The sequence below is a fragment of the Myotis daubentonii genome, chromosome 3, assembly GCF_963259705.1.
Source record: "Myotis daubentonii chromosome 3, mMyoDau2.1, whole genome shotgun sequence".
In the NCBI taxonomy this organism is placed as follows: domain Eukaryota; kingdom Metazoa; phylum Chordata; class Mammalia; order Chiroptera; family Vespertilionidae; genus Myotis; species Myotis daubentonii.
Genome location: NC_081842.1, coordinates 192647585 through 192671799, shown reverse-complemented (window position 1 = coordinate 192671799; position 24215 = coordinate 192647585). Strand labels below are relative to the sequence as shown.

The following is a 24215-nucleotide window of genomic DNA, read 5'->3' as shown; positions in this document are numbered from 1 at the left end:
GAGGGGAGATCAGGCCAGTGGAGGGGGGGGCAGTTAGGGGCGACCAGGCAGGCAGGCAGGTGAGCGATTAGGAGCCAGCTGTCCAGGATTGTGAGAGGGATGTCCAACTGCCAGTTTGGGCCTGATAGGAATCGGGTCTAAACCGGCAGTCAGACATCCCCTGAGGGGTCTCAGATTGGAGAGGGTGCAGGCTGGGCTAAGGGGACACCCTCGCCATGCACGAATTTCATGCACCGGGCCTCTAGTCGTATATAATAAAAGCCTAGGTGGCGTCACACCCTCGCACGACGTAATCACAAGATGGTCACCACAAGATGGCCGCACGCACAGTGAAGGCGGGGCCCAGTGGCCGCTCTGTGCACTGAGGCCTGGGGGTCCCATGGCTGTGTGTGACGTGGAGGAGGCCGGTCCCGGTGTCTCCACAGCCTCGCATGGAGGAGGCGGGTCACAGAAGAGAGGGCAGTTGTGGGTGATCGGGCTGTCAGGGGAGGGCAGCTGTGGGTGATCAGGCCAGCAGGGGAGGGTAGTTGGGGGCCATCAGGCCAGCTGGGGAAAGCAGTTGTGGACGATCAGGCCAGCAGGGAAGGGCAGTTGGGGGCAATCAGGCCGGCATGGAGTGGTTAGGGGGCCATCAGGCTGGCAGGCAGAAGCGGTTAGGGGCAATCAGGCAGGCAGGCAGGCAGGCGAGTAGTTAGAAGCTAGCAGTTCTGGATTGTGAGAGGGATGTCCTACTGCGGGTTTCGGGATCGGGCCTAAACCGGCAGTCAGACATTCCCAGAAGGGTCCCAGATTAGAGAGGGTGCAGGCCGGGTTGAGGAACACCCCCACACCCCTGTGCACGAATTTCATACACTGGGCCTCTAGTTGTATAATAATACAACAGAAAAGTAATCCCTACATTATTTAGCACGTTAAGTGCCCAGTCAGTCACTGGTGACTGACACTATACTTTCCATCTGGAAGACAAAACAGGCTGGGCGCTTAACATGTAAGAATATACTGAAAATATTTATAATTAATCTTAAAAAATTACATAACATCCCCATAATGCTAAAATGGCACTTGCTAAAATCGCTGAGAGTCAAGATTCCTAACCTGATAAAACATGTCTTACTCCAAAAGCCTGTGTGATGTTTAATAAGGAAACTCTAGAAGTGTCCCTATTGAAAAAAAAAAAAAAAGAGCTTTGTTCAAAGGCAATTAGGCAAGAAAAGGAAAGAAATGCATAAATGCGGGAGGGGAGCTTTTTCCATAAAGCCCTCCACACACACAAAAATAATAATGGTGATCTACTCAAAACTTGCATAAGCCCAGAGAAGAGCCTGCCTGCCTTCTGTCTGCAAATGTTGCCAAGTTCTCCAGATGATCTGCCTACTCCTCATCTATATATTACAAAGGAAAACTCGTTTGTTAACTTACCTATCAACATACAAAGGCTAGTATCATATCTCTATCTCTCTTCAAAATAAGGGCCTGCTGGGGAAAGAGGCTTACACAACTGCAGAAGATGCCCATTTGGACATATATAGTGAGGGCTTGAAGTGTACCAAGAATTGACACTAATTTGAGGAAAACAAACAACATAAAACAGAAGCAACAATATGTTCAAATGAAGCATCTAGCTCTTTAGTAAATAAATAATTCAGGAAAAAAAATAATTCCAATTAATATTCTTACAATGATTCAAGAGGCCATTATACAAAATATTCCCAGTTAAAGATGGATGACTGAGTATATACTTTTATCTTTTGTCCCCCAGGAAACTCCATTAAAATTAGAAATAAAATAAATAAAGGGGAGTAAGATAGAGAAAAGGAGGGAAGGAGGGTATGAGAGAGAGATAAACAAATTATAAGGAATGAACAAATTACTGTTGGGAAAATCTAAAGAGGATAGGTGAATCGTAATCAATAGAACTGGGCAAAAAAAGGCACAGGTATAATAAACATATAGGAGGTTGCAGTTAAATGGGGTATCAAGCTGCCCTGTAAAATCTTAGATAAGTTCAGTGCTCAGAAATGCAAAATACCTAAAAGGACATAAAGTAAGACATAAGATTGAACTCAGATTAACTGAAAATCTATAGGTAGAACATTCAAACAGAATCACAGTCCTACATTGTACCACCCAGTAGCCAGGCCACTATCTCACAGGATCGAAGGGATATAGCATCACAGAGCAAAGCAATGGATTCTAGTAGTTAGGAGTCGAAAGAAAAAGAGGTGAGCCCTAGTCAGTTTGACTCAGTGGATAGAGTATCGGCCTGCAGACCAAAGGGTCCCGGGTTTGATTCCAGTCAAGGGTTCATACCTCGATCAGGACTCATGCAGAAAGCAACCAATCGATGTGTTTCTCTCACATCAATATTTCTGTCTTTCCCTCTCTGTCTTCCACTCTCTCTCTGAAAATCAGTGGAAAAATATCCTTGGGTGAGGAGTTTAAAAAAAAGAAAAAAGAAAAAGAAAAGAAAAAGAGTTGATTCATAACAAAAGAAAACTTTAAAAAAAAAAAAAAAGTTTTAATCCAGCCCTGGCTGGTTTGGCTCAGTGGATAGAGTGTCGGTCTGCGGACTGAAAGGTCCAAGGTTTGATTCCCGTCAAGGGCATGTACCTTGATTGTGGGCACATCCCCAGTAGGAGGTGTGCAGCTGATCGATGTTTCTCTCATCGATGTTTCTAACTCTCTATTCCTCTCCCTTCCTCTCTGTAAAAAATCAATAAAATATATATAAAAGAAAAAGTTTTAATCCAAAAATAAAAAATCTATTTACTCACAGAGAATTAGAAGATAAACACATACTTAAAAGAAGAGCAGAATGCCTGGCCAGCATGGCTCAGTGATTGAGTGTTGACCTATGACAGGGGTCCTCAAAATACGGCCCGCAGGCCACATGCAAATACAAATATTGTATTTGTTCCCGTTTTGTGTTTTTACTTCAAAATAAGATATGTGCAGTGTGCATAGGCATTTGTTCGTAGTTTTTTTTTAACTATAGTCCGGCCCTCCAACGGTCTGAGGGACAGTGAACTGGCCCCCTGTTTAAAAAGTTTGAGGACCCCTGACCTATGAGAACCAGGAGGTCACAGTTCAATTCCCACCGAGTTGGGGCACATGCCCAGGTTGCAGACTCAATCCCCAGTGTGGGGCGTGCAGGAGGCAGCCGATCAATGATTCTCTTTCATCATTGATGTTTCTATCTCTCTCTCTCTCTCCCTTCCTCTCTGAAATCAATGATTATATTAAAAAAGAGAGGACAATTTAAAAAAAGAGAGAGAGAATGCTACAAAAAATTAAATAAGAAACAGCTTTTATGATCAAATACGTGTCTGACAAAATAAAAATGTCAATAGATGAGTGAGAAGATAAAACTAAGGGAATAGCCCTAAAAAGGGACAAAAATAAAAAGTTGAAAACTGTTTACTCTTAGGCCAAGGAGTATGGCAGGATTATATTTACTTCTCTAATGATCTAATATTTTAGCAGGAGTCACATGGATTCTCTTTTTATCACACTCTATTGATTGCTTAAAATTATGCCACATTTTAATTGCTTCATATTTGGAACATGACTTCCTTGTATAATTTTTTCCCCTTGAATTTTTAAACTTTTCAATGGAAAAGGTGTGAAGACACTATGGGCACTAAATGGGTTTTCAAAATGGGGGAGGGGGAAGAAAAATCAAAAGAAGCAGAGGATGTGAAGTCCACAGAAGTAAGTAGAGAGCAATAATCAGATTAAAAGGAAATAATCAGTGATAGTGATCAACCAAGAAGTATTAGCAGGTTCAGGAGGTTAGTGTTCAGAGATACCAAGAGGAAGTTAGTAAGGAGAGTTAGCCATAAGTGTTCTATACAAAACTACCACCAGGGAAGAAGCTGTCAAGATGCCAATTCAGTTGGTACACCTTTAAATATTGACAACACAGTCTCACATTTCTTAAAAAAACAAAACAGATACTTACCTGACAAAGAATTGGCCAGGCTTCCTCTCCGTAACTTAGAGTCATCCTGACTAAGCTGTCGTTGAAGTTTAGCTTTTCCAGTGGATGAAAATATGTCAGGATTACTGAGCTTCCTGAAGAGCAAGGGACTAAGTCCAGGTATAACATCCTTCAGAGAAAAAAGTAAAATATAATTCTTTAATGTCTTTTCTGAAAGTATCTAAGAACTTTATATTAAACATCTTTACAGTGTTCATTATTACAGTTAAAAAGTGCCAACATTTTCTATTTCCTGTTCAATACATAAAGTCAGAAACATATTTTTTACTAAAAGCTATTTGAATATGCTATGAAGGATGTGGGATATTGATCATAAAATGCCAAACAAAAAAGAGGAGGAAATTCACAAGATGATAAGACATTTTGATAAGATGTATTATTTATAATTAGTACACACTATGTTTATTTACTTTTCTCCTTTTTTTTCACATTCTTCCTCTATCCATCCAGTAAAGAAAAGCTTTTTTCAAAAAATCATGAATACCAAGCCTTCCTTTACCTGTTATACAAAGTTAGAAACACCTCCAGCATTCAATTAATGATAAAATAAAACTTGGAGCTTTCTTTATATGTCCATAATAAGAGCTACATGCTTTCAGTGAAAAAGTATAAAGTACTATGAAGAAAATACAGACAATATGAAACCTTGACAGTGCCTCCTCTTTGCCTTTATTTTAGTTAATCTAGCAGTGGTCGGCAAATTCATTAGTCAACAGAGCCAATATCAACAGTACTTCTTCAAAAGAGACTCGCCCAGGCGGAAAACCGACTTCTGCGCATGGGCCAAGAAATTTCAATCGCACTGTACGCACGCCCGCACGTGGTATTTTGTGAAAGAGCCACACTCAAAGGGCCAAAGAGCCGCATGTGGCTCACGAGCCTCAGTTTGCCAACCACGGGTCTAGCCCATCCCACTCCATCCCAATACGTCTTCCTCCTCATTTAGTAGTGTCCAACATATCAAGATTCAACATTTTGGAGCAACCCCACCTAATTAACAGCTTAAATGAGAAACTATTTTGAAACAAAATAAGACAAATGAGGCATATTTTTATATTTCAATGATGAAAGCTAAAATAAACAAGGTAAGTAGCACATCAAATTGAAAGTACTAAGACAAAATGAGAAGCTTAAGGATAAATAACTGAAATCTATATTAACAGACTTTTGAAACAAGACTCAAGTAACACATACCATGGCAATACTAAAAGTCACAGGCAGCCCTAGCTAGTGTGGGTGTGACGCAGTTGGTTGGAGTGTTATCTGTGCATCGAAGAGTAATGGGTTTAATTCCCAGTCACGGCACATCACATACCCAGGTTGTGGTTTCCATGCCCCTCGAGGTTTCTCTCCCCCACCCCCACCCCCCCCCCTCTCTCTCTCTCACACGCTCCCTCCCTCTCCCTCTAAAATCAATAAAAACATATCTTTGAGTGAGGATTTTAAAAATAATAAATAAATAAATAAATAAATAAATAAGGGGGAAATGAAAAAATGCCTACCTCCTTGAGAAAAGACTTTTTAAAGGCCCTCTTAGGTCATATACTTTGATTGGTGATTTCACAAACATGGGAAAATATTATACATAATATAATTTACAAATACCCAAGCATAAAGAAAAGGGTGAAGTTGATGAGAAGAAAAAAAAATTTAATTGGTAGCAAAAAGATCAAGTAGGATATTTAGGCACTGTATCACTAAAACAATCAATGTGAGCAGCAAGAAAGGAGAATTGGAAGATGAAGTTAATGCAAAAAGAGAAGGCAGCAAGGGAGCAGCCTATATTCCCACTATTTGGTGTGTCAATGAAGAAATAGAATCTATGCATCAGGGAGAAAGCATGGATGGAAGCAGGGTTCGGACACTAATGTTAGTAACCCGCCAAAAATGGCTGGCCACTCACAGAGGCAACACCCCCAGCAAGAAAATTTGGGTAGAGGAAAATGAGAAAGCCTTGGAAGATATCAAACTAAAGTAAAATCCTACATGAAGGCAATACAGAAAGTAAAGGTCCATTCCATGAGAGCGCCAGCACTTGATTGGATGACTGCTACACTGGATGTGCAATTAGTCTTAGCCAGAAAAGGAACAACAATCAATAGGGAACTAGATCAGCACCAATTAAGAGAAAGTCATATCCTTTCCAATCTCCCTATTCCATATCATAACATACCAAACAGAAGAAGCCAGGAAATGGAGAGAGAAAAAATAAAAGCAGATCATTCCCCTTCTTATTCCAAGTCTCCCCTGTCAAAACCTTGCAAGGGGAATCAACACTAATAAAAGAGAAAAATGGTAATTGGCGTACGACGATACCCTTTCCATTGGCTAATCAGGGCTATATGCAAATTAACTGCCAACTATGATTGGCAGTTAACTGCCAACAAGATGGCGGTTAATTTGCATATGTAGGCACAATGCAGGGAGGCGAAAGGGAAAGCAGGAAGAAGCCCCCTGCCACTGACAGTGATTGGAAACCCAGGGGGGAGCTAAGAGCTGGGGGGCAGGGCAAAGGCGGCCCTGGGGCCGCCTTTGCCCTGCCCCCCAGCCATGATCGGAGAATCAGGCGCCTTTGCCGCAATGGCCAGTGAGAGCAGGAAGTAGGGGTGGAGCCAGCGATAGGAGCTGGACACGGTCGAAGCTGGCAGTCCCGGGAGCTAGGGGTCCCTTGCCTGGGCCTAAAGCGGAATCCACGATCGCGGGGCCGCTGCAGCTGCGGGTCCCCGCTGCCCGAGCCGGACACCTAGGCCAGAGGCATTAGGCCTGGGCAGGGGCAGAGCCTGCACCGTGGGGAGCTGTGGGTCCCCTGCCCAGGCCTAACACCTCTGCCGGAGGCCTCAGGCCTGGTCAAGGGGCCGATCCGGTGATTGGTGATCGGAGGGTGATGAGGGTCAACTCCTCTGGCCGAGGCATCAGGCCAGGGCGGAGGGCTGAGCCAGGGATTGGGGGGATATGATGGTCCCCTTGCCCAGGCCTGAAGCCTGGGTCAGAGGCCTCAGGCTTGGGCGGGGGGTGGAGCAAGCGATCAGAGGGAGATGGGGGTCCCCTGCCCAGGCATGATTCCTGGGCCAGAGGCCTCAGGCCTGGGCAGGGGCCAGAGCCAGTGATCGGGGGGAAATGGGGGTCCCCTGTCCAAGCCTGACTCCTCTGGCGGAGGTGTCAGGCCAGGGCAAGGGGCTGATCAGGCGATCGGAGGGTGATGGGGGTCTATGCCTCTGGCTGAGGCATCAGGCCTGGGCAAGGGGCAGAGCCAGCAATCGGAGGGGTCTGGGGGTCCCCTGCCCAGGCCTGATGCCTGGGCCAGAGGCATCAGGCCTGGGCTGGGGGCAGAACCAGTGATGGGGGGAAAATGAGGGTCTCCTGCCCAGGCCTGACGCCTCTGTCAGAGGCGTCAGGCCTGGGCAAGGGGCCGATCCTGCAATTGGAGGGTGATGGGGGTCAATACCTGAGGGCTCCCAGTATGTGAGAGAGGGCAGGCTGGGCTGAGGGACACTCCCCCCCTCACACACCCAGTGCACGAATTTCGTACACCGGGCCCCTAGTAAAATATAAATTAAACTGGCCATGAAATTTAACTTTTAAATTAGAATGTCTTTTTAACTTTTACTTAAGAAGCCTGCTCATTTCAGAAAAGTCCACATACCTCAGAATATAAGTCAATGCATTTCCACAATTTAAACATATTCATGTAATCAATAACAAGATTTTTTTTTTTAAAGCCCTGACTGGTGTGGCTCAGTTGGTTGGGAGTTGTCCTGTACACTGAAAGGTTACTGGTTTGATTTCTGGTCAGGGCACATGCCCGGGTTGTGGGCTCAATCCCCAGTAAGGGGCATGCAGGAGGCAGCCAATCGATGCTTCACTCTCATATCCATGTTTCCCTCTCCCTCTCCTTCTCCTTTCCTCTCTCTCTAAAAATCAACTTTAAAATATTTTTAGCCTGGCCAGTGTGGCTCGGTGGTTGAGTGTCAACCCATGAATCAGGAGGTCACATCTGATTCCCAGTCAAGGCACATGCCTGGGTTGCGGGCTCAATCCCCAGTAGGGGATATGCAGGAGGCAGCCAATCAATGATTCTCTCTCATCATTGATGTGTCTATCTCTCTCTCCCTCTCCCTTCCTCTCTGAAATCAATTTTTAAAAATGTTTTTAAAAAATATGGTGTTTTTCAAGACATAACCAAGGTCCTAAGACAGTCCCTGTGTTCCCTCCCAGTCACTCCCCCAGTTCCCTCCAGAGTAACCACTATCCAGGCTTCTAACAGAATAGATTATATAAAGTGAAAATCTTATATGAACCACTCAGTATGAACTGTTCTGTGTCCTGCTTCATTTGCTCAACTAAACTTTTATAGCAGAACACACACAAAAAAAATAGCAGAACATTATTGCGTTTATCCAAGAAGTCATTAAGGGAGAGGATAGGAGAACTAAACAAAAAAGACAATACCACAAATAGCCCAAGAGAGAAGGAAAAAGGGCATGGGAAACAGAACTTCCTTACTGACTTCCATACTAACCTACTTCTTGCAGTTTTCTAGTTCCCATTTCTAGTTCCTTACAAATAGTCCAGTCAAACTACATGCTTTCAGGTTCAATGGGATAAGACAGTGACCTTATAATAAGCTCTTCCTTTCTGCTTAAACTAGATCAGATTGGTTTCTATCATTATTATGATCAAACCTAGAATGACTTCCGGGTTTCTGACTTGGGTGGAATGCTTATCAACCCTGGGAATACAGAGGGAAAAACAAGTCTACAAATAAAACACTGCTATGGCAATAGTAAATATGAGCCTAACTACAAATTACAGTACTTTTCCAATAACTATTAAGGAAGCTATGAACATTTAACAAGAAGGGAGGGAGGAAGGGAGGAAGGGGGGAAGAAAGAGGAGGGAAGGAAAGGAGGAAAGGAAGGAAAGGAAGGGAGGAAGGAGGGAGGGAGGGAAGGAAGGGAAGAAAGGAGACATTCATAACTCTCTTCAACTACATGAGGGCTATTTCCTACATTGTAAAAGCGTAATCTTCTTACTGCAGAGGCCAGAATTAGAATTACTGGATGAAAATAACAGAAGGGTTAGTTAGAAGGAAGAACTGTCTTACAGTGACTAGACCATCTTAAAAAGGCATGGATTGTGCCAGTAGAAATATGGGGGGGTGGGGGGGGAGAGGTAAAACATCAGGGTACTATAGCAGTAAATGTGGTTCCCAGGCCAGCAGCAACAACCTCACTTGTGAACTTGTTAGAAACAAATTCTCAGGCCCCCTACCCTAGATCTATTAAATCAGCAATTCTGGGAGAGGAGACCAGCAATCTATATTTTAACAAGCCCGTCACGGGATTCTGAAGCATACTAACATTTGAGAACTGCCAGACCAGATAAAAAACTTTCAATATGATGCCACCAGCACACAGATATGTTGATCAGTTGTGAGTATTATATCATAAATAATTCAAAATTGATAATAAAGTACTCAGGTTTGCAACTAGTTTAATTTCCTAATTAAATGAAAGCAGGTTCTCGGTAAACACTACTAGTATAATAAAGTCAATTTGTTTGCACTGCAATATTCTTTCTTAAGTGAGATTTTTAAGAGACAGAATTACAGCAAGCATGGCAAAAATTACATATAACCTGTATTTATCTATGGTAGCAATATTGTAACAGTAACATCTAACATATGCCATGTACATTTCAATTGTCAAATAAAATTTTAAAAGGTGAAAAGTTGCCTTACTATACAATCTCTACATGTTCCTTCCAATTCTGAGAGAGTATTGCTTTCTCTTTTAATTCAGAGTGCTAAATTGTGGCTATTTTGCCTCCTGGGAGTTTTCACAGCATTCTCCCTCGCTTGGCTCAGAACCATCTCCCTCCTCCACATTAGCAAAGCAATTCTCAGGCTAACTACCCACAGGCTAGTGCTCTGCTTATACTGTACTATGCTATGAAAAATATGATACAAAGTAAGCACAGGATTCACAGCTGAAAACAGGAGTCTACACACTAAAAATATGTCTATCGGGCTAAAAACCTGGGTTAACTTTAATTAGGAATTGTTTACCCCTATAACTGGTAATCAAGTAAGTGAAAAAATTTTTATACCCTATGGCAATTTCTTCCTGACCTACACTGCCAAGAGTCAAACGCAGGTACGGTACTGCTCAAAGTCCATTCTCTTAATCCCTATCAAAAAGCCTTTGTTTGATATCCATATATGAAAAAAAACCTTGACCCCATACCTCAAGCATATCAAACACAACATGTACAAAAATTAACTCTAAATGGATAATGAATCGAACCATAAAACCTAAAACTATAAAACTTCAGAAGAAAATACAAGAGTAAATTTTTGTAACTTTGAGTTAGGCAAACTTCTTAGGACAAAAAGCACAAGTCTAAAGAGAACAAATTTACAAATTGGACTTCATCAAATTTAAAAACTACTATTCTGTCCTGGCCTACATGGCTCAGTTGGTTGAGCATTCTCCCATGCACCAAAAGATCACCAGTTCAATCACACTGGGGTGTGTACAGGAGGCAACTGATCAATGTTTATCTCTCCCACTGATGTTTCTTTCTCTCTCTCTCTCTAAAAGTCAATAAAATGTATTTTTTTTAAAAAAAACTACTCTCAAAAGATACTATTAAAAAAAGAAAAATCACACATGAAAAAAATATTTGCAAAACACATCTGAGAAAGGATTGGCATTCAGTTCGTAGAGATCTTTCAAAACTCAATAATAAGAAAAGGCATAAGCCAACAAAAACATGAGCAAAAGACTGAACGGACACTTCCACAAGGAAGAGGCAATATGATATGAACACATAAAACTATCACTAGGGAAAAAAAATTTTAAATCAAATGAGGAAACATCAGCAAAATGGTGGAGCACTTAGCTCCAAGCTAACATCCCCACTTAAAAACCACCTTTCGCAGAAATCTGGAAAACAGTCAAAGGTTTTTAACAGCTAAGAGAATACGAAATCAGGAAGTCAACTTAAGCCCAGCCAGTGTTGCTCAGTGGTTGAGTGTTGACCTATGAACCAGGAGGTCACAGTAGATTCCTGGTCAAGGTACATGCCAGGGTTTTGGGCTCGATCCCCAGTAGGGGGCATGTAGGAGACAGCCGATCAATAATTATCTCTCATCATTGATGTTTCTATTTCTCTCTCCCTCTCCCTTCCTCTCTGAACTCAATAAAAAATAAAAAATAAAAAAAAAATTTAAGTCTCCTAGCCAGCATGGCTCAGTAGTTGAGCATCAACCTATGAACCAGAAGGTCACAGTTCAATTCCCAGTCAGGGAATATGCCCAGGTTTCAGTCTCAATCCCCAGTGTGGGGCTTGCAGGGGGCAGCCAATCAATGATTCTCTCTCAACATTATTGTTTCTCTCTCTCTTTCCCTCTCCCTTCCTCTTTGAAATCAATTAAAAAAATTTTTTTTAGTCAACTTAAGCCCTAGCCAGTTTTGCTCAGTGGACAGAGTGACAGCCCTTGGACTGAAGGGTCCCATGTTTGATTCTGGTCAAGGGCACACACCTGAGTTGCAGGCTCAATCCCGGTCCTATGTTTCGTGCAGGAGGCAACCAATCAAAGGGTCTCTCTCGCATTGATGTTTCTTCTCTGTCTCTCCCCCTGCCTTCCATTCTCTCTAAAAATCAATGGAAAAATTATCCTCAGGTGAGGATTAACAAAGAAGTCAACTTAAAAATAGAGATAGCTTTCTGAAACATGTGAAGGAAAATGATCGTAAAAATAGGAAGCCAAAGAGAAAGGTACCTAGGTTCAACTGGAAGCATCAGCCCACGCCCAGAGAAGCACACTTTGTGAAAACCAATGAAAAGGAACCTGAGTTCTGGAACCCATTCCCTATGAATTCATGGCATGCTAAGTGTACAAAAAAAGGAAAAAAAAAAAGAAAAAGACCTCTGTACAGATAAAAATGTTTCTCTTAACTGAGTAGAACTGTGGTGTCCCTTCCCCCCTAAAAAATAAAGAAAATTTCTGTCCTAAAAATAAATAAAAAGTAGGAAAGCTTTGTGGCATTTTGACTTGCCCTTACTCCACTCATTCCTTATGTAGAGACAATCTTGAAGACATCAGCTAGTGTCCCCGGTTCTGGAAGGAGAACAGACCTTATTTGCAAATTATTGTTTTATGTCTGTTTTAACTTGCCTGGAGACTACATCAAGGACTAACACTTGGCACGCTTCTGTATGTCACCAGAATCTGTTAAAGGTAGGAAAGCAGCAGGCATTTCTCAAAAACACTGTAAAGTGATCCATACACCCATAATACCCTGGGCAAAAGATTACAAATGAAGCATGCAACAGACTGCCTGAGGTTTGGGAACAAAAAAGAGAGTTACTTAGGGAAATTAGGGCAATCAAAAGCACCCGCGAATATAGCACAATTTCTAAAGCCCCAGGCAAAATTCATGCTCAAGAAAGACATAAAAAAAATTTAAACTTTCATCTCAGGCTGATCCCTAAATTCAATACAGTCTCCCTGGCTGAGTGTTGAAAGAGGGCCTGAGCACCGTCAATCTGCAAAGGGTGGGAGGTTTATTTATTTGTTTAGCTCTTAGAGATCATGAAAATCTTCATCAAAACACAAGCTAAGGAACAGAGACCAGTACTATACACAGCAAAGAACACAGTTTTTGCAGAAATGGTTGGGGAAACTCATTACACAGTCAACCTACAGTCTTCAACAGTCAAAAAAACAGCAAACCCTAGGAAAAGGGGAAGGCTGATTTCCAGAGTTAGCAATATTCAAATGTTTACTTTTCAACAAAAAAAGCCACAAAACATATAAAGAAATACAAACTTATGGCCCATTCAAAGAATCAAAATAAATTAACAGAACCATTCCTGAGAAAGCACACCATTGAACATAGTAATAAACATTAAATTTACTCTCTTAAATATGCTCAAATCTGTAATGGAAAATATGGACAAAGAAGGAAAGGAAATCAGGGGGAAATACATGCACAAAATAAGAATATCAACAAAAAGACAGACATTATAAAAAAGAACCAAACAGAGGTTCTGGAGAAGAAAAGAACAAATAAAATGAAAATTTTAGCAGAGTTGTTCAATAACAGATTTGAGCAAACAAAGACAGAATTAGCAATCTTGAAGACAGGACCACTGAAATTATACAGTCTGAAGAACAGGAAAAAAAATGAAGAGAGTCTAAGGAATTGGGGGGGTGCGGAGTGGAGGAGACCTTCAAAAGAAGCAATAAATTAAGAGAATCCCAGAAGAAAAAGGGAAGACAGAACATCTGAAGAAATAATGGCCCCAAACCTCCCAGATTTGATGAAAAATATAAATCTACATGTTCAAGAACCTCAACACAGAACCAAGATGGCGGCATAGGTAAACACAGGAGAATGCTGCCTCGCACAACCACTTCAAAAATACAACTAAAAGACGGAAAGGACATCACCCAGAACCACAGGAAAGCTGGCTGAGGTGAAATTCTTCAACTAGAAGGAAAGAGAACAGCATACCGAGACTCAGAGGAGGCGCAGTGCGGAAAATACAAAGGTGCGGAGGTGCGCGAGGAGTGGGCTGGCGGCTGAGGGCGCGGTTGTCGTTTTCAATCGGGAGGGAGTCTCAGATTCTGAGCTCCAGTTCTGGGCAAGTCTCTAGGGACCCAGACTCAAACGGGAGAAGCGGGACTGTCTGGCATCGGTCGGAACGCGAGGGCAGCTTTCTCTCCGAGGTTTGCAGTGGTTGCTGGGACTCTGAGAGGCAGAGCCTCTGGGGACAGGACTGAGAGCAGCCATAACTGCTCCCTCTGCCCGCCCTGTTTGATCCCGTGCGACCCGACCCGCCCAAGCCCTGCACAGAGCCATTTGCCGGATAGCCTCAGGCAAAGGCTAGATTAGCACCTCCCCAGAGGACAGAAGTTTTCCCACTGCAGACACAGCTGACTCTCACAGCCAGTTGGCCTGGAGGTCAAATCCCCCCAGTATTAACTACAACAATCAAGGCTTAACTACAACAAGACTGCGCACAAAGACCACTAGGGGGTGTACCAAGAGAGCATAAAAAATGCGGAGACAAAAAAACAGGACAAAATTGTCAATGGAAGATATAGAGTTCAGAACCACACTTTTAAGGTCTCTCAAGAACTGTCTAGAAGCTGCCGATAAACTTAATGAGATCTACAAGAAATCTAATGAGACCCTCAATGTTATGATAAAGAACCAACTAGAAATTAAGCATACACTGACTGAAATAAAGAATACTATACAGACTCCCAACAGCAGACCAGATGATTGCAAGAATCAAGTCAAAGATTTGAAATGCGAAGAAGCAAAAAACACCCAACCGGTAAAGCAAAATAAAAAGAATCCGAAAATATGAAGATAGTGTAAGGAGCCTCTGGGACAGCTTCAAGCGTACCAACATCAGAATTATGGGGTGCCAGAAGAAGAGAGAGAGCAAGATATTGAAAACCTATTGGAAGAAATAATGACAGAAAACTTCCCCTACCTGGTGAAAGAAATAGACTTACAACTCCAGGAAGCACAGAGAACCCCAAACAAAAGGAATCCAAAGAGGACCACACCAAGACACATCATAATTAAAATGCCAAGAGCAAAAGACAAAGAGAATCTTAAAAGCAGCAAGAGAAAGAAACTCAGCTACCTACAAGGGAATACCCATACGACTGTCAGCGGATTTCTCAACAGAAACTTTGCAGGCCAGAAGGGAGTGGCAAGAAATATTCAAAGTGATGAATGCCAAGAACCTACAACCAAGATTACTTTATCCAGCAAAGCTATCATTCAGAATTGAAGGTCAGATAAAGAGCTTCACAGATAAGGAAAAGCTAAAGGAGTTCATCACCACCAAACCAGGATTATATGAAATGCTGAAAGGTATCCTTTAAGAAGAGGAAGAAGAAGAAAAAGGTAAAGATACAAATTATGAACAACAAACATGCATCTATCAACAAGTGAATCTAAGAATCAAGTGAATAAATAATCTGATGAACAGAATGAACTGTTGATTATAATAGAATCAGGGACATAGAAAGGGAATGGACTGACTATTCTTGGGGGGGAAAGGGGTGTGGGAGATGCGGGAAGAGACTGGACAAAAATCGTGCGCCTATGGATGAGGACAGTGGGTGGGGAGTGAGGGCGGAGGGTGGGGTGGGAACTGGGTGGAGGGGAGTTATGGGGGGGAAAAAGAGAAACAAATGTAATAATCTGAACAATAAAGATTTAATTAAAAACATAAATAAAAATTTAAAAAGCTCAAGAAACTTCAAGTAGGTTAAATTCAAAGAGATGCACATTGAGACATATTAGAATCTAATTGTCAAAGCAACAGCGAAGATAAAATAGTCCTAGCAGCAAGACAGATGCAACTCATCATGTACAGGGGATCCTCAATCGGATTAGCCAATTTTGCATTCGAACCAGATGCAAAAGGACTCTACAAGGACGGAGAACATATTTAAAATGCTGATAGAAGACACTTTCAACTAAAGTTTTTAAATTCTTGCCTTACCTGAATAAGCTTCTTCCTAATATTAGATGTACAGCCATTTTCTCAGTGGGCTAATCCATAAGGCAAACTCTCTAAAACTTAGTTTTCACTATGAGACCTTTCAGATAAAAGTTTTCTATCTCATTTTGTAAATCTTCTGAAGACCAGGAATGCTAAATTGCAATTTTTTTAAATATATTTATTTATTTCAGAAAGGAAGGGAGAGGCAGAGCTAGAAACATCAATGATGAGAGACAATCATTGATTGGCTGCCTCCTGCATGCCCCTTTCTGGGGATCAAGCCTACAACCCAGTCATGTGCCCTGACTGGACACTGAACTAGTGACCTCATGGTTCTTAGGTCAATACTCAATCACGGAGCCACATGGATCAGGCAATTACAATTCATTATGTATTTTCTCACATAATGTGAAGAGGCTTTATGTTGTGAAGTTTTGTTATCTTGGTCTCATTTTTTATTCAGTATCTCACTTACAAAACCAATGGTATACTTTAAAGCACTTAAATCTCTTCAACCATATCTTCTTTAGAAATGTTATAAAATTGAGATTTGCTTTTAACATTTCACTTGTTGGAAGTGGCCATATTGAATTACAGAACATGAAAACAATTTAGGGAAAAAGTACCTTTAAAGAATAATTCACAAAGTATGCATGAAATCATTACATGACATTGTTTTGAGAATCCTTTGTATGAATAGCTGCTCTAAGCTAAAGTTATTATGGTCAGTATAACTTAAAAGTGTTTAATTGTCTACTTTACTAATAAGCCTTAAAAATAGCACTTGTGAGTTTGTAATACTTCATGTTTGGCAATCATATGTACAAATGATTATGATTGAAAAAAATCTCTTGGTTAAAAAAAGAAGAAAGTGTCAACTTTGAATTCTATATCCAGCAAAACTGTCCTTCCAAAAATATAAGAGAGAAATTAAGACATTCCCAGATAAACAAAACTTGAGGAGTCCATTACCACTACAACTGCCTGAAAAGCAGTCCTTCAGATTGAAATGAAGACACAAGGAAAAACTTTAAGCCATGTGAAGATATAAAGATCTCCAGTAAAGGTAAATACATAAGCAAATAAACAACCAGTATTAGTATATTTTTGGTTTGGTAGGGAGTGTAGGAGGCAGCAGATCAATGATTCTCATCTTGATGTTTATATCTGTCTCTCCCTCTCCCTTCCTACTCTCTGAAATCAATTAAAATATTTTTTTTAATTTTATAAATGAGTGAATGAGCTAATCAGCAGAATGAAGAGGAAAGAAATGGTAAATTAGAAGACAAAAATATAGAAATTATCCAATACAAATAGCAAAGAGAAAACAGACTGAAAACAGAGACTCAAGGACCTATGGAACTATACATAAAAATCTAATGTCTGCTTCATCAGTGTCCAAAAGGAAAGTACAAAAACAAGAAGGCTAAAAAAAATATACTAAAATAAATAATAGCTGAAAATGTCCCAAATATGTCAAGAAGACATAAACCTATAGATTCAAGAAGCAGAGTGAACCCCAAACAGAATAAACCCAAAGAAGTATGACAGAAAACAATTAAAATTCTGAAAAATTATAAACAACAGAAAACATGAAAGCAGAGAAAAACGACACCCTACATATCAATAAAAAAAAAACTTTCTTTTGAATGACAAAAGACTTCTCATCAGAAACCAGAAAGTTCAAAATAAAGTGGCACAGTATCATGGGAGTGTTGAAAGAAAAAAACTGTCAACCCAGAAGCAATATCCAACAAAAATAAACCTTAAGAAGTATAGCTATGAGAATTTGTCAGCATAAGATCTATCCTATCCTATATAATAAAAGGGTAATATGCAAATCAACCAAATGGCAGAACGACTGGTCAGCATGACGCGCAATGACCACCAGGGGGCAGATGCTCAACGCATGAGCTGCAGAGCTGCAGTGACTTGGCAGTGGCGGTTCTCAGGTGCTGCACCCGGAACCAGAGAGGAGGGAGCCCAATTCTGGGTTGTGTCACCCAAGAACCACCCTCTTGCAATCTGGGACCCCTCCTCGGGGGATGTTGAAGAGCAAGTTTCGGTCCGATCCCCGCAGGCCAGGCCAAAGGATCCCACCTGCCAGAGGGACCCCGCTCACTCTGCAGACGCCCTTCATCCCCCAGTGCCGCCCCAGGTGCGGCAGCCAAGGAGGGACCACAGGAGGTTGGCTCCAGGGTGTGTCCGGCCCATCTCACCCAGTCCCACCCCACCAGCCACCTTCTAGTTAATTTCCTTTCAATGTGCATGAATCCATGCACTGGGGCATTAGTGTGTGTGTGTATATGCCTAAGCAACCAAATGACCGGTCGCTATGACACAAACTGACCACCAGGGGGCAGATGCTCAACGCAGGAGCTGCCCACTGGTGATCAGTGCACTCGCACGGCAGGAACGCTGCTCAGGTGACTGATGGGCGCCAGACACTGGGCTCACGGCTAGCAAACACAGCTGCGGTGGCACGAGCATCTCCCACCTCTGCGGCAGTGCTACTGAGCAGTGGTGGCGGCAGGCACAGCAGGGCCGGGATGAGCGGGAGCGGCACCCAGCCCAGGCTCGGGATCCTCCCCAGCTGCCTGCCACTTTGCACACTACTACATCCCTCAGGGGATGTCAGACTATAGGAATTGGGACAAAACCGGCAGTCCTACATCTCCTGAGGGGTCCCGGATTGCAAGAGGGCGCAGGCCAGGCTGAGGGACCCCACTGGTACACGAATCTGTGCACCGGGACTCTAGTGATAATATAAAAGACTATAATCAAGCAATAGAAATATCAAGGAAATGTTGAAGGGATTTTTGAAGTGAGTACTGCCATATACTCTAAGAACTGATTTACTTTATGTTATAAGACTACTAGAGGCCCGTTGCAGGAAGATTCCTGCAAGAATAGGGCTTCCTCGGGCCTATTCCTGGAAGAATAGGGCTTCCTGAGACCACAGGAAGCCCTTCTCCGCTGCCTCGCTCCCTCCCTTCGCCGCTTAGCCCTTGGCTCCCTCCCTTCTCTGCCACCTGGGCTCTCTCCCTTCTCCGCCACTTTGCTCCCTCGCCAGGTCACGGATCCAAGGCCCAGATACCCTGAGCAGCCTCGGGCACTGCCAGCCCCACCTCACCAGGTCACAGATCCAAGGCCCGGGTCCCCCGGGCAGCGTCGCGCGCTGCCAGCCCCGCCTCGCCGGGTCACGGGTCCAGGGCCCAGGTCCCGCGGGCAGCACCGCACGCTGCCGGCCCCGCCTGCAGTATGCAAATTAGCCACCATCTTTGTTGGCAGTTAATTTGCATATCACGCTGATTATCCCATGGGAGGTGTAGCGAAGGTATGGTCAATTACCATGTTTGTCTATTATTAGATAGGATGGGTTGTATGGATTTTCATCCTCATGTTTAATATGCCTTTTCAAATAGCATACCATTTATTTACAATTTTGTCATATTTCCTCCCATAATCTGTCTGGAAATAGCCCCATTCATCTTTGAAAATCCAGTTCAGATGTTACCTCCTTCCTGAATCTTTTATAGACTTCAACAGAGAGAAGGCTCCTCCTTCGATACTTTTATAAATGATGTACTTCTCTGTTGCTCTTATCACATTGTATTTTGCTCCTCCTATTAAGCTATGAGCTTTTTAGTTTAAAAAATTAAGACATTTATGCTACAAACATGAATCAGAATTAGATAAACTCACTAATGAGATGAGAGACCTCAAGAAGAAATTAGAAAAATGAAAAATGAGAATTACTGGGAAAGAGGTACTGGGTGAAAAAGGTAATAGGATTAAGAAGTACAAATTAGCCGAATCCGGTTTGGCTCAGTGGATGGAGTGTCGGCCTGCGGACTGAGGGGTCCCGGGTTCGATTCCGGTCAGGGGCGTGTGCCTGGGTTGCGGGCGCATCCCTGGTGGGGGATGTGCAGGAGGCGGCTGATCGATGTGTCTCTCTCATCGATGTTTCTGACTCTCTGTCTCTCTCCTTTCCTCTCTGTGAGAAATCAATAAAATATATTAAAAAAAAAAAAAAGAAGTACAAATTGGTAATTACAAAATTGTCACAGGGAAGTATAGGGAATACAGTCAATAATCCTATCTAATAAAGAGGGAATATGCTAATTGGCCCTCATGCCGTCGCAAAGATGGAGGTGCCCACAGCCAATAAGGACAGAATATGCTAATTTACTGCCCCGCCCACAAAGATGGCAGCACCCACAGCCACAAGATGGCCGGCAGGGGAGGGTAATTGGGAGCGACCAGGCCGGGGGGTGGGGGCAGTTAGGGGTGACTGGGCAGGCAGGCAGGTGAGCGATTAGGAGCCAGCAGTCCAGGATTGTGAGAGGGATGCCCAACTGCCAGTTTAGGCCTGATACCCGGGATCAGGCCTAAACCAGCAGTCGGACATCCCCCAAGGGGTCCCAGATTGGAGAGGATGCAGGCTGGGCTGAGGGACACACATGCCCCACCCCCCTCCCCAGTGCACAAATTCCATGCACCAGGCCTCTAGTATTGTAATAACTAGATATGGTGCCAGGTGGGTACTGGAAGTATGGGAGGAATACTTTGCAAAGAATGATTGTCTAGCCACTGTGCTGTACACACTTAAAACTAATACAAACTAATATTGAATGTAAACTATAATTGAAAAATAAAATATATTTTTTTTAAAGAATAACTGGCCTGAAGAAGTTCCTACTCATCCTCAAAGAGGAGTGAGGCCCTGATTACATTAAGCTCATCTAACTGGGCCACAGTCTCAGGAGTTAAAAGCTAAAGCAAAACTATGACAATGGGATAGTCTTACGCAAAAGAATAAAGGTAGACCATCACCTCACACCACATGCATATATTACCTCAAAACAGATCAAACACCTAAATATAAGAGCAAAAACCATAAAACTCGCCCTGACCGGTTTGGCTCAGTGAATAGAGCGTCGGCCTGCAGACTAAAGGATCCCAGGTTCAATTCCGGTTAAGGGCATGTACCTTGGTTGCGGGCACCTCCCCAGTGGGAGGTGTGCAGGAGGCAGCTGATCGATGTTTCTCTCTCATCGATGTTTCTAGCTCTCTATCCCTCTCCCTTCCACTCTGTAAAAAATCAATAAAATATATTTTTTTAAAAAAACATAAAACTCTTATGAAACATTGAGGTAAATCTTCACGACCTTGGATTTGGCAATGGTTTCTTAGATATGACAAGAAAATCACAAGCAACAAAAGGAAAAATAAATAAAGTATGCTTCATTAAAAGTAGTAACTTTTGCCCAGCCGGTATGGCTCAGTGATTTGAGTGTCAACCTATGAACCAGGAGGTCATGGTCCAATTCCTGATAAGGGCACATGCCTGGGTTTTGGGCTTCATCCCCAGTAGGGGACGGGCAAGAGGCAGCTGATCAAGGAGTCTCATCACTGATGTTTCTATCTCTCTCTCCCTCTCCCTTCCTCCCTTAAATCAATGAAAATATTTTTTTTTATTAATAACTTTTGTGCATCAAAGGATACTAGCAACAAAGTGAAAGACAATCTACCAAACAGGAGAAAGTATCCGCAAATCATATATCTGATAAGAGTATTGTATAAAGAATAAATATAGGACTCTCACAATTCAACAACAAACAACCCAGTTTAATAATCAAGGACTTGCCCTGGCCAGTGAGTATGATCCCATGCACCAAAAGGTTGCTGGTTCAATTTCCAGTCAAAGCATATGCCTGGGTTGCAGCTCGATCTGGGATGGGGGCACATAGGAGGTAGCTGATAGATGTTTCACTCTCACATCAATGTTTCTCCCTCCCTCTCCCTTTCTCTCTAAAAAATCAATAGAAAACCTTTTTTTTAATGGAAAATAGCCCAGCCAGTATAGATCAGCAGTTAGCATCGACCCCGAAACCAAAAGGTTGCTTGCCAGTTCGATTCCTGGTCAAAGCACATGCCTGGGTTTCAGGCTCGATCACCAGTGGGGGAACATGTAGGAGGCAGCCGATGATGTTTCTCTCTCATTGATGTCTCTATCTCTCTATCCCACTCCCTTCCCTTCTCTATAAAAATCAATAAATACATATTTTATTTTAAATTTTAAGTGTGAAGAAAAAAAAAGATCCAGTCACCTTTCTCTCTGGCGCCCATCTGGCTTCCTTCTGGTATTTTTCCTCTTCCACATGGCTAGACTAACAAAGTGCAAAAAGCCTAAGGAGAGATCTCACTAGCCACCAAGACATGAAGGAGTGTGGAGATAGCCAGAGACAAGCCCTGCAGGCAGAGGAAAACAAGCTTTTCCAGATTAGCTTTCTTGGGGAAAGGCCTTTATTTATTTGCATTCAAAATGGTTATTACCCAAAACTCTGTGGGGGCCTACTAGGAATGAAAAGAAACTATGGTAACAGGCTGTGTATACCCAAAATAAGAGAATTTCCACATAGTTCTAGCTGAGGACTGTATTGGAGTTTGAGCCCTGTTGTAGGTACTAGCTAGATACTGACCAAACATGATTCACCTTCCTCTTGGGCACAATTTAGATGATAGTTCCCAGCCCTCTGACCATTAGGCATTGCCCTATGATTGAATTCTGGCAAGGGAATATGGGAAAGTGATAAAGCCATTTCCAGACCTGACCCATCAAAACCTCCCACGTGGAAACGTGTAAAGAAAATATTATAGCCTCCATTAGTCTGGGTTCATTTTAATGTATCTGTTACAGTAACTATATTATTTAATATAAAAGACTATTAGCATTAGAGATAGTAATAAAATGCCCCTTTCTCTTCCTAGTCAAAAGACAGGACTCAGATGTTCCTGAGTTAATTGGTATCACACCTTTGAAATAACTTAAGGAAATTTTTAACACTATTTCTAAACTCTGCTTTTAGAAAAATATTCCTGAAGGTCTCAAATAGTCATAAAAATTAGAAGACCTAACATTACTATGTTATCTCTGCTTTGCTGAAATATAGGCACAGAAACTATATGGCTTGTTAATCTCCAACAAATTAAGGGTTAAAGCATGTGTGCCTCTGCTACTCAGGTCCACCAGTAGGAAGTATTGCTGCATTAAAGGTGGCAAAACTAAAATACCACAGAATTTTAAAATTTTTAAATAAATAAAGTCCTTTGCCCTAGCTCTGTGGTCGGCAAACTGCGGCTCGCGAGCCATATGCGGCTCTTTGGCCCCTTGAGTGTGGCTCTTCCTAAGCCTTAGGAGTCCCTAATTAAGTTAATAACAATGTACCTACCTATATAGTTTAACAAATTTGGCTCTCAAAAGAAATTTCAATCGTTGTATTGTTGATATTGGGCTCTGTTGACTAATGAGTTTGCCAACCACTGCCCTAGCCGGTTTTGCTCAGTGGATAGAGCATCAGCCTGCGGACTGAAAGGTCCCAGGTTTGATTCGGTCAAGGGCACATGCTCGGGTTGTGGGCTCGATCCCCAGTAGAGGGCGTGCAGGAGACAGCCAATCAATGATTCTCTCTCATCATTGATGTTTCGATCTCTCCCTCTCCCTTCCTCTCTGAAATCAATAAAAAACATATCTAAAAAATAAAAATAAAGTCCTTGCCCTGTATTTATTCTTAATTACATTCTAAAACCCAGGGAGATTTCTCAAGTGCACATGGGACATTTTCAAAGATAGACCACATATTGGGACATAGCAAAGTCTCTTCAAATTCAAGAAGATTGAAATCATATCAAGAATCTTCTCAGATCACAATGGCATAATATTAGAAATAAACTACAATAAAAACAATCACAAAAATTCAAACATTTGGAGGCTAAATAGCATGTTATTAAACAACTAGAGGCTTGCACGAAATTCATGCATGGATAGGATCCCTAGGCCTGGCCAGCAATCAGGGCCAATCTGAGGGGCGACCGGCAGGACAACTGGGAGGCTCCCACTGGCACCCACCTTGGCTGGCCTGGGGCCTGCAGGCTGGGGGCAGCTCCTGCATTGAGTGTCTGCTCCCTGGTGGTGAATGTGCATCATAACAACTGGTCGTTACGCCGTTCAGCTGATTTGCATATTAGGCTTTTATTATATAGGATGATTGGGTTACCAAAGAGATCAAAGAAGAAATAAAAAACATCCTGGAAAAAAATTACAAGGAAAACACAACAATCCAAAATCGATGGACACAGTGAAAGCAGCCCTGAGAGGGAAGTTCATAGCATTATAGGCCTACCTCAAAAAACAAGAAACAGTGGTAATAAATTATATAACTTACCACTTAAAGAATTAGAAAGAGAGCAACAAGAAAAGCCCAGAGTGAGCAGAAGGAAGGGAATAATAAAGATCAGAGTGGAAATAAATGATATAGAGACAAAAAAAATAAATCAATGAAACCAAGAACTGGTTCTTTGAGAGGATGAACAAGATTGATGAACCTTTAGCCAGGCTCACCAAGAAACAAAGAGAGAGGACCCAAATAAGCAAAATCAGATATGGAAGAGGTGAAATAACAATGGACCCCACAGAAATACAAAGGATTATAAAAACAATACTATGAGCAACTTTATTCCAACAAACTGGACAACCTAGCAGACACTGACATATTCCTAGACAAATACGACCTTCCAAACTCAATCAGGAAGAATCAAAAAATCTGAATAAGCTGATACCTATTGAGGAAATTGAAGAATAATCAAAAAACTTCCAGCAAACATGAGCCCT

At 42.2% G+C, this 24215-nt stretch overlaps 1 protein-coding gene across 10 annotated transcripts in view; it reads right to left on the bottom strand.

The window, feature by feature from the left end:
* MAST2 (microtubule associated serine/threonine kinase 2) overlaps nucleotides 1–24215 on the bottom strand; it is a 182709-nt gene that overhangs the window by 133966 nt on the left and 24528 nt on the right. For all 10 annotated transcript variants that reach the window (XM_059689995.1, XM_059689996.1, XM_059689997.1 and 7 more), the window contains exon 2: nucleotides 3962–4109. In XM_059689995.1, coding sequence (XP_059545978.1) covers nucleotides 3962–4109 — 148 coding nt within the window. The remainder of the gene's footprint in view (nucleotides 1–3961; nucleotides 4110–24215) is intronic.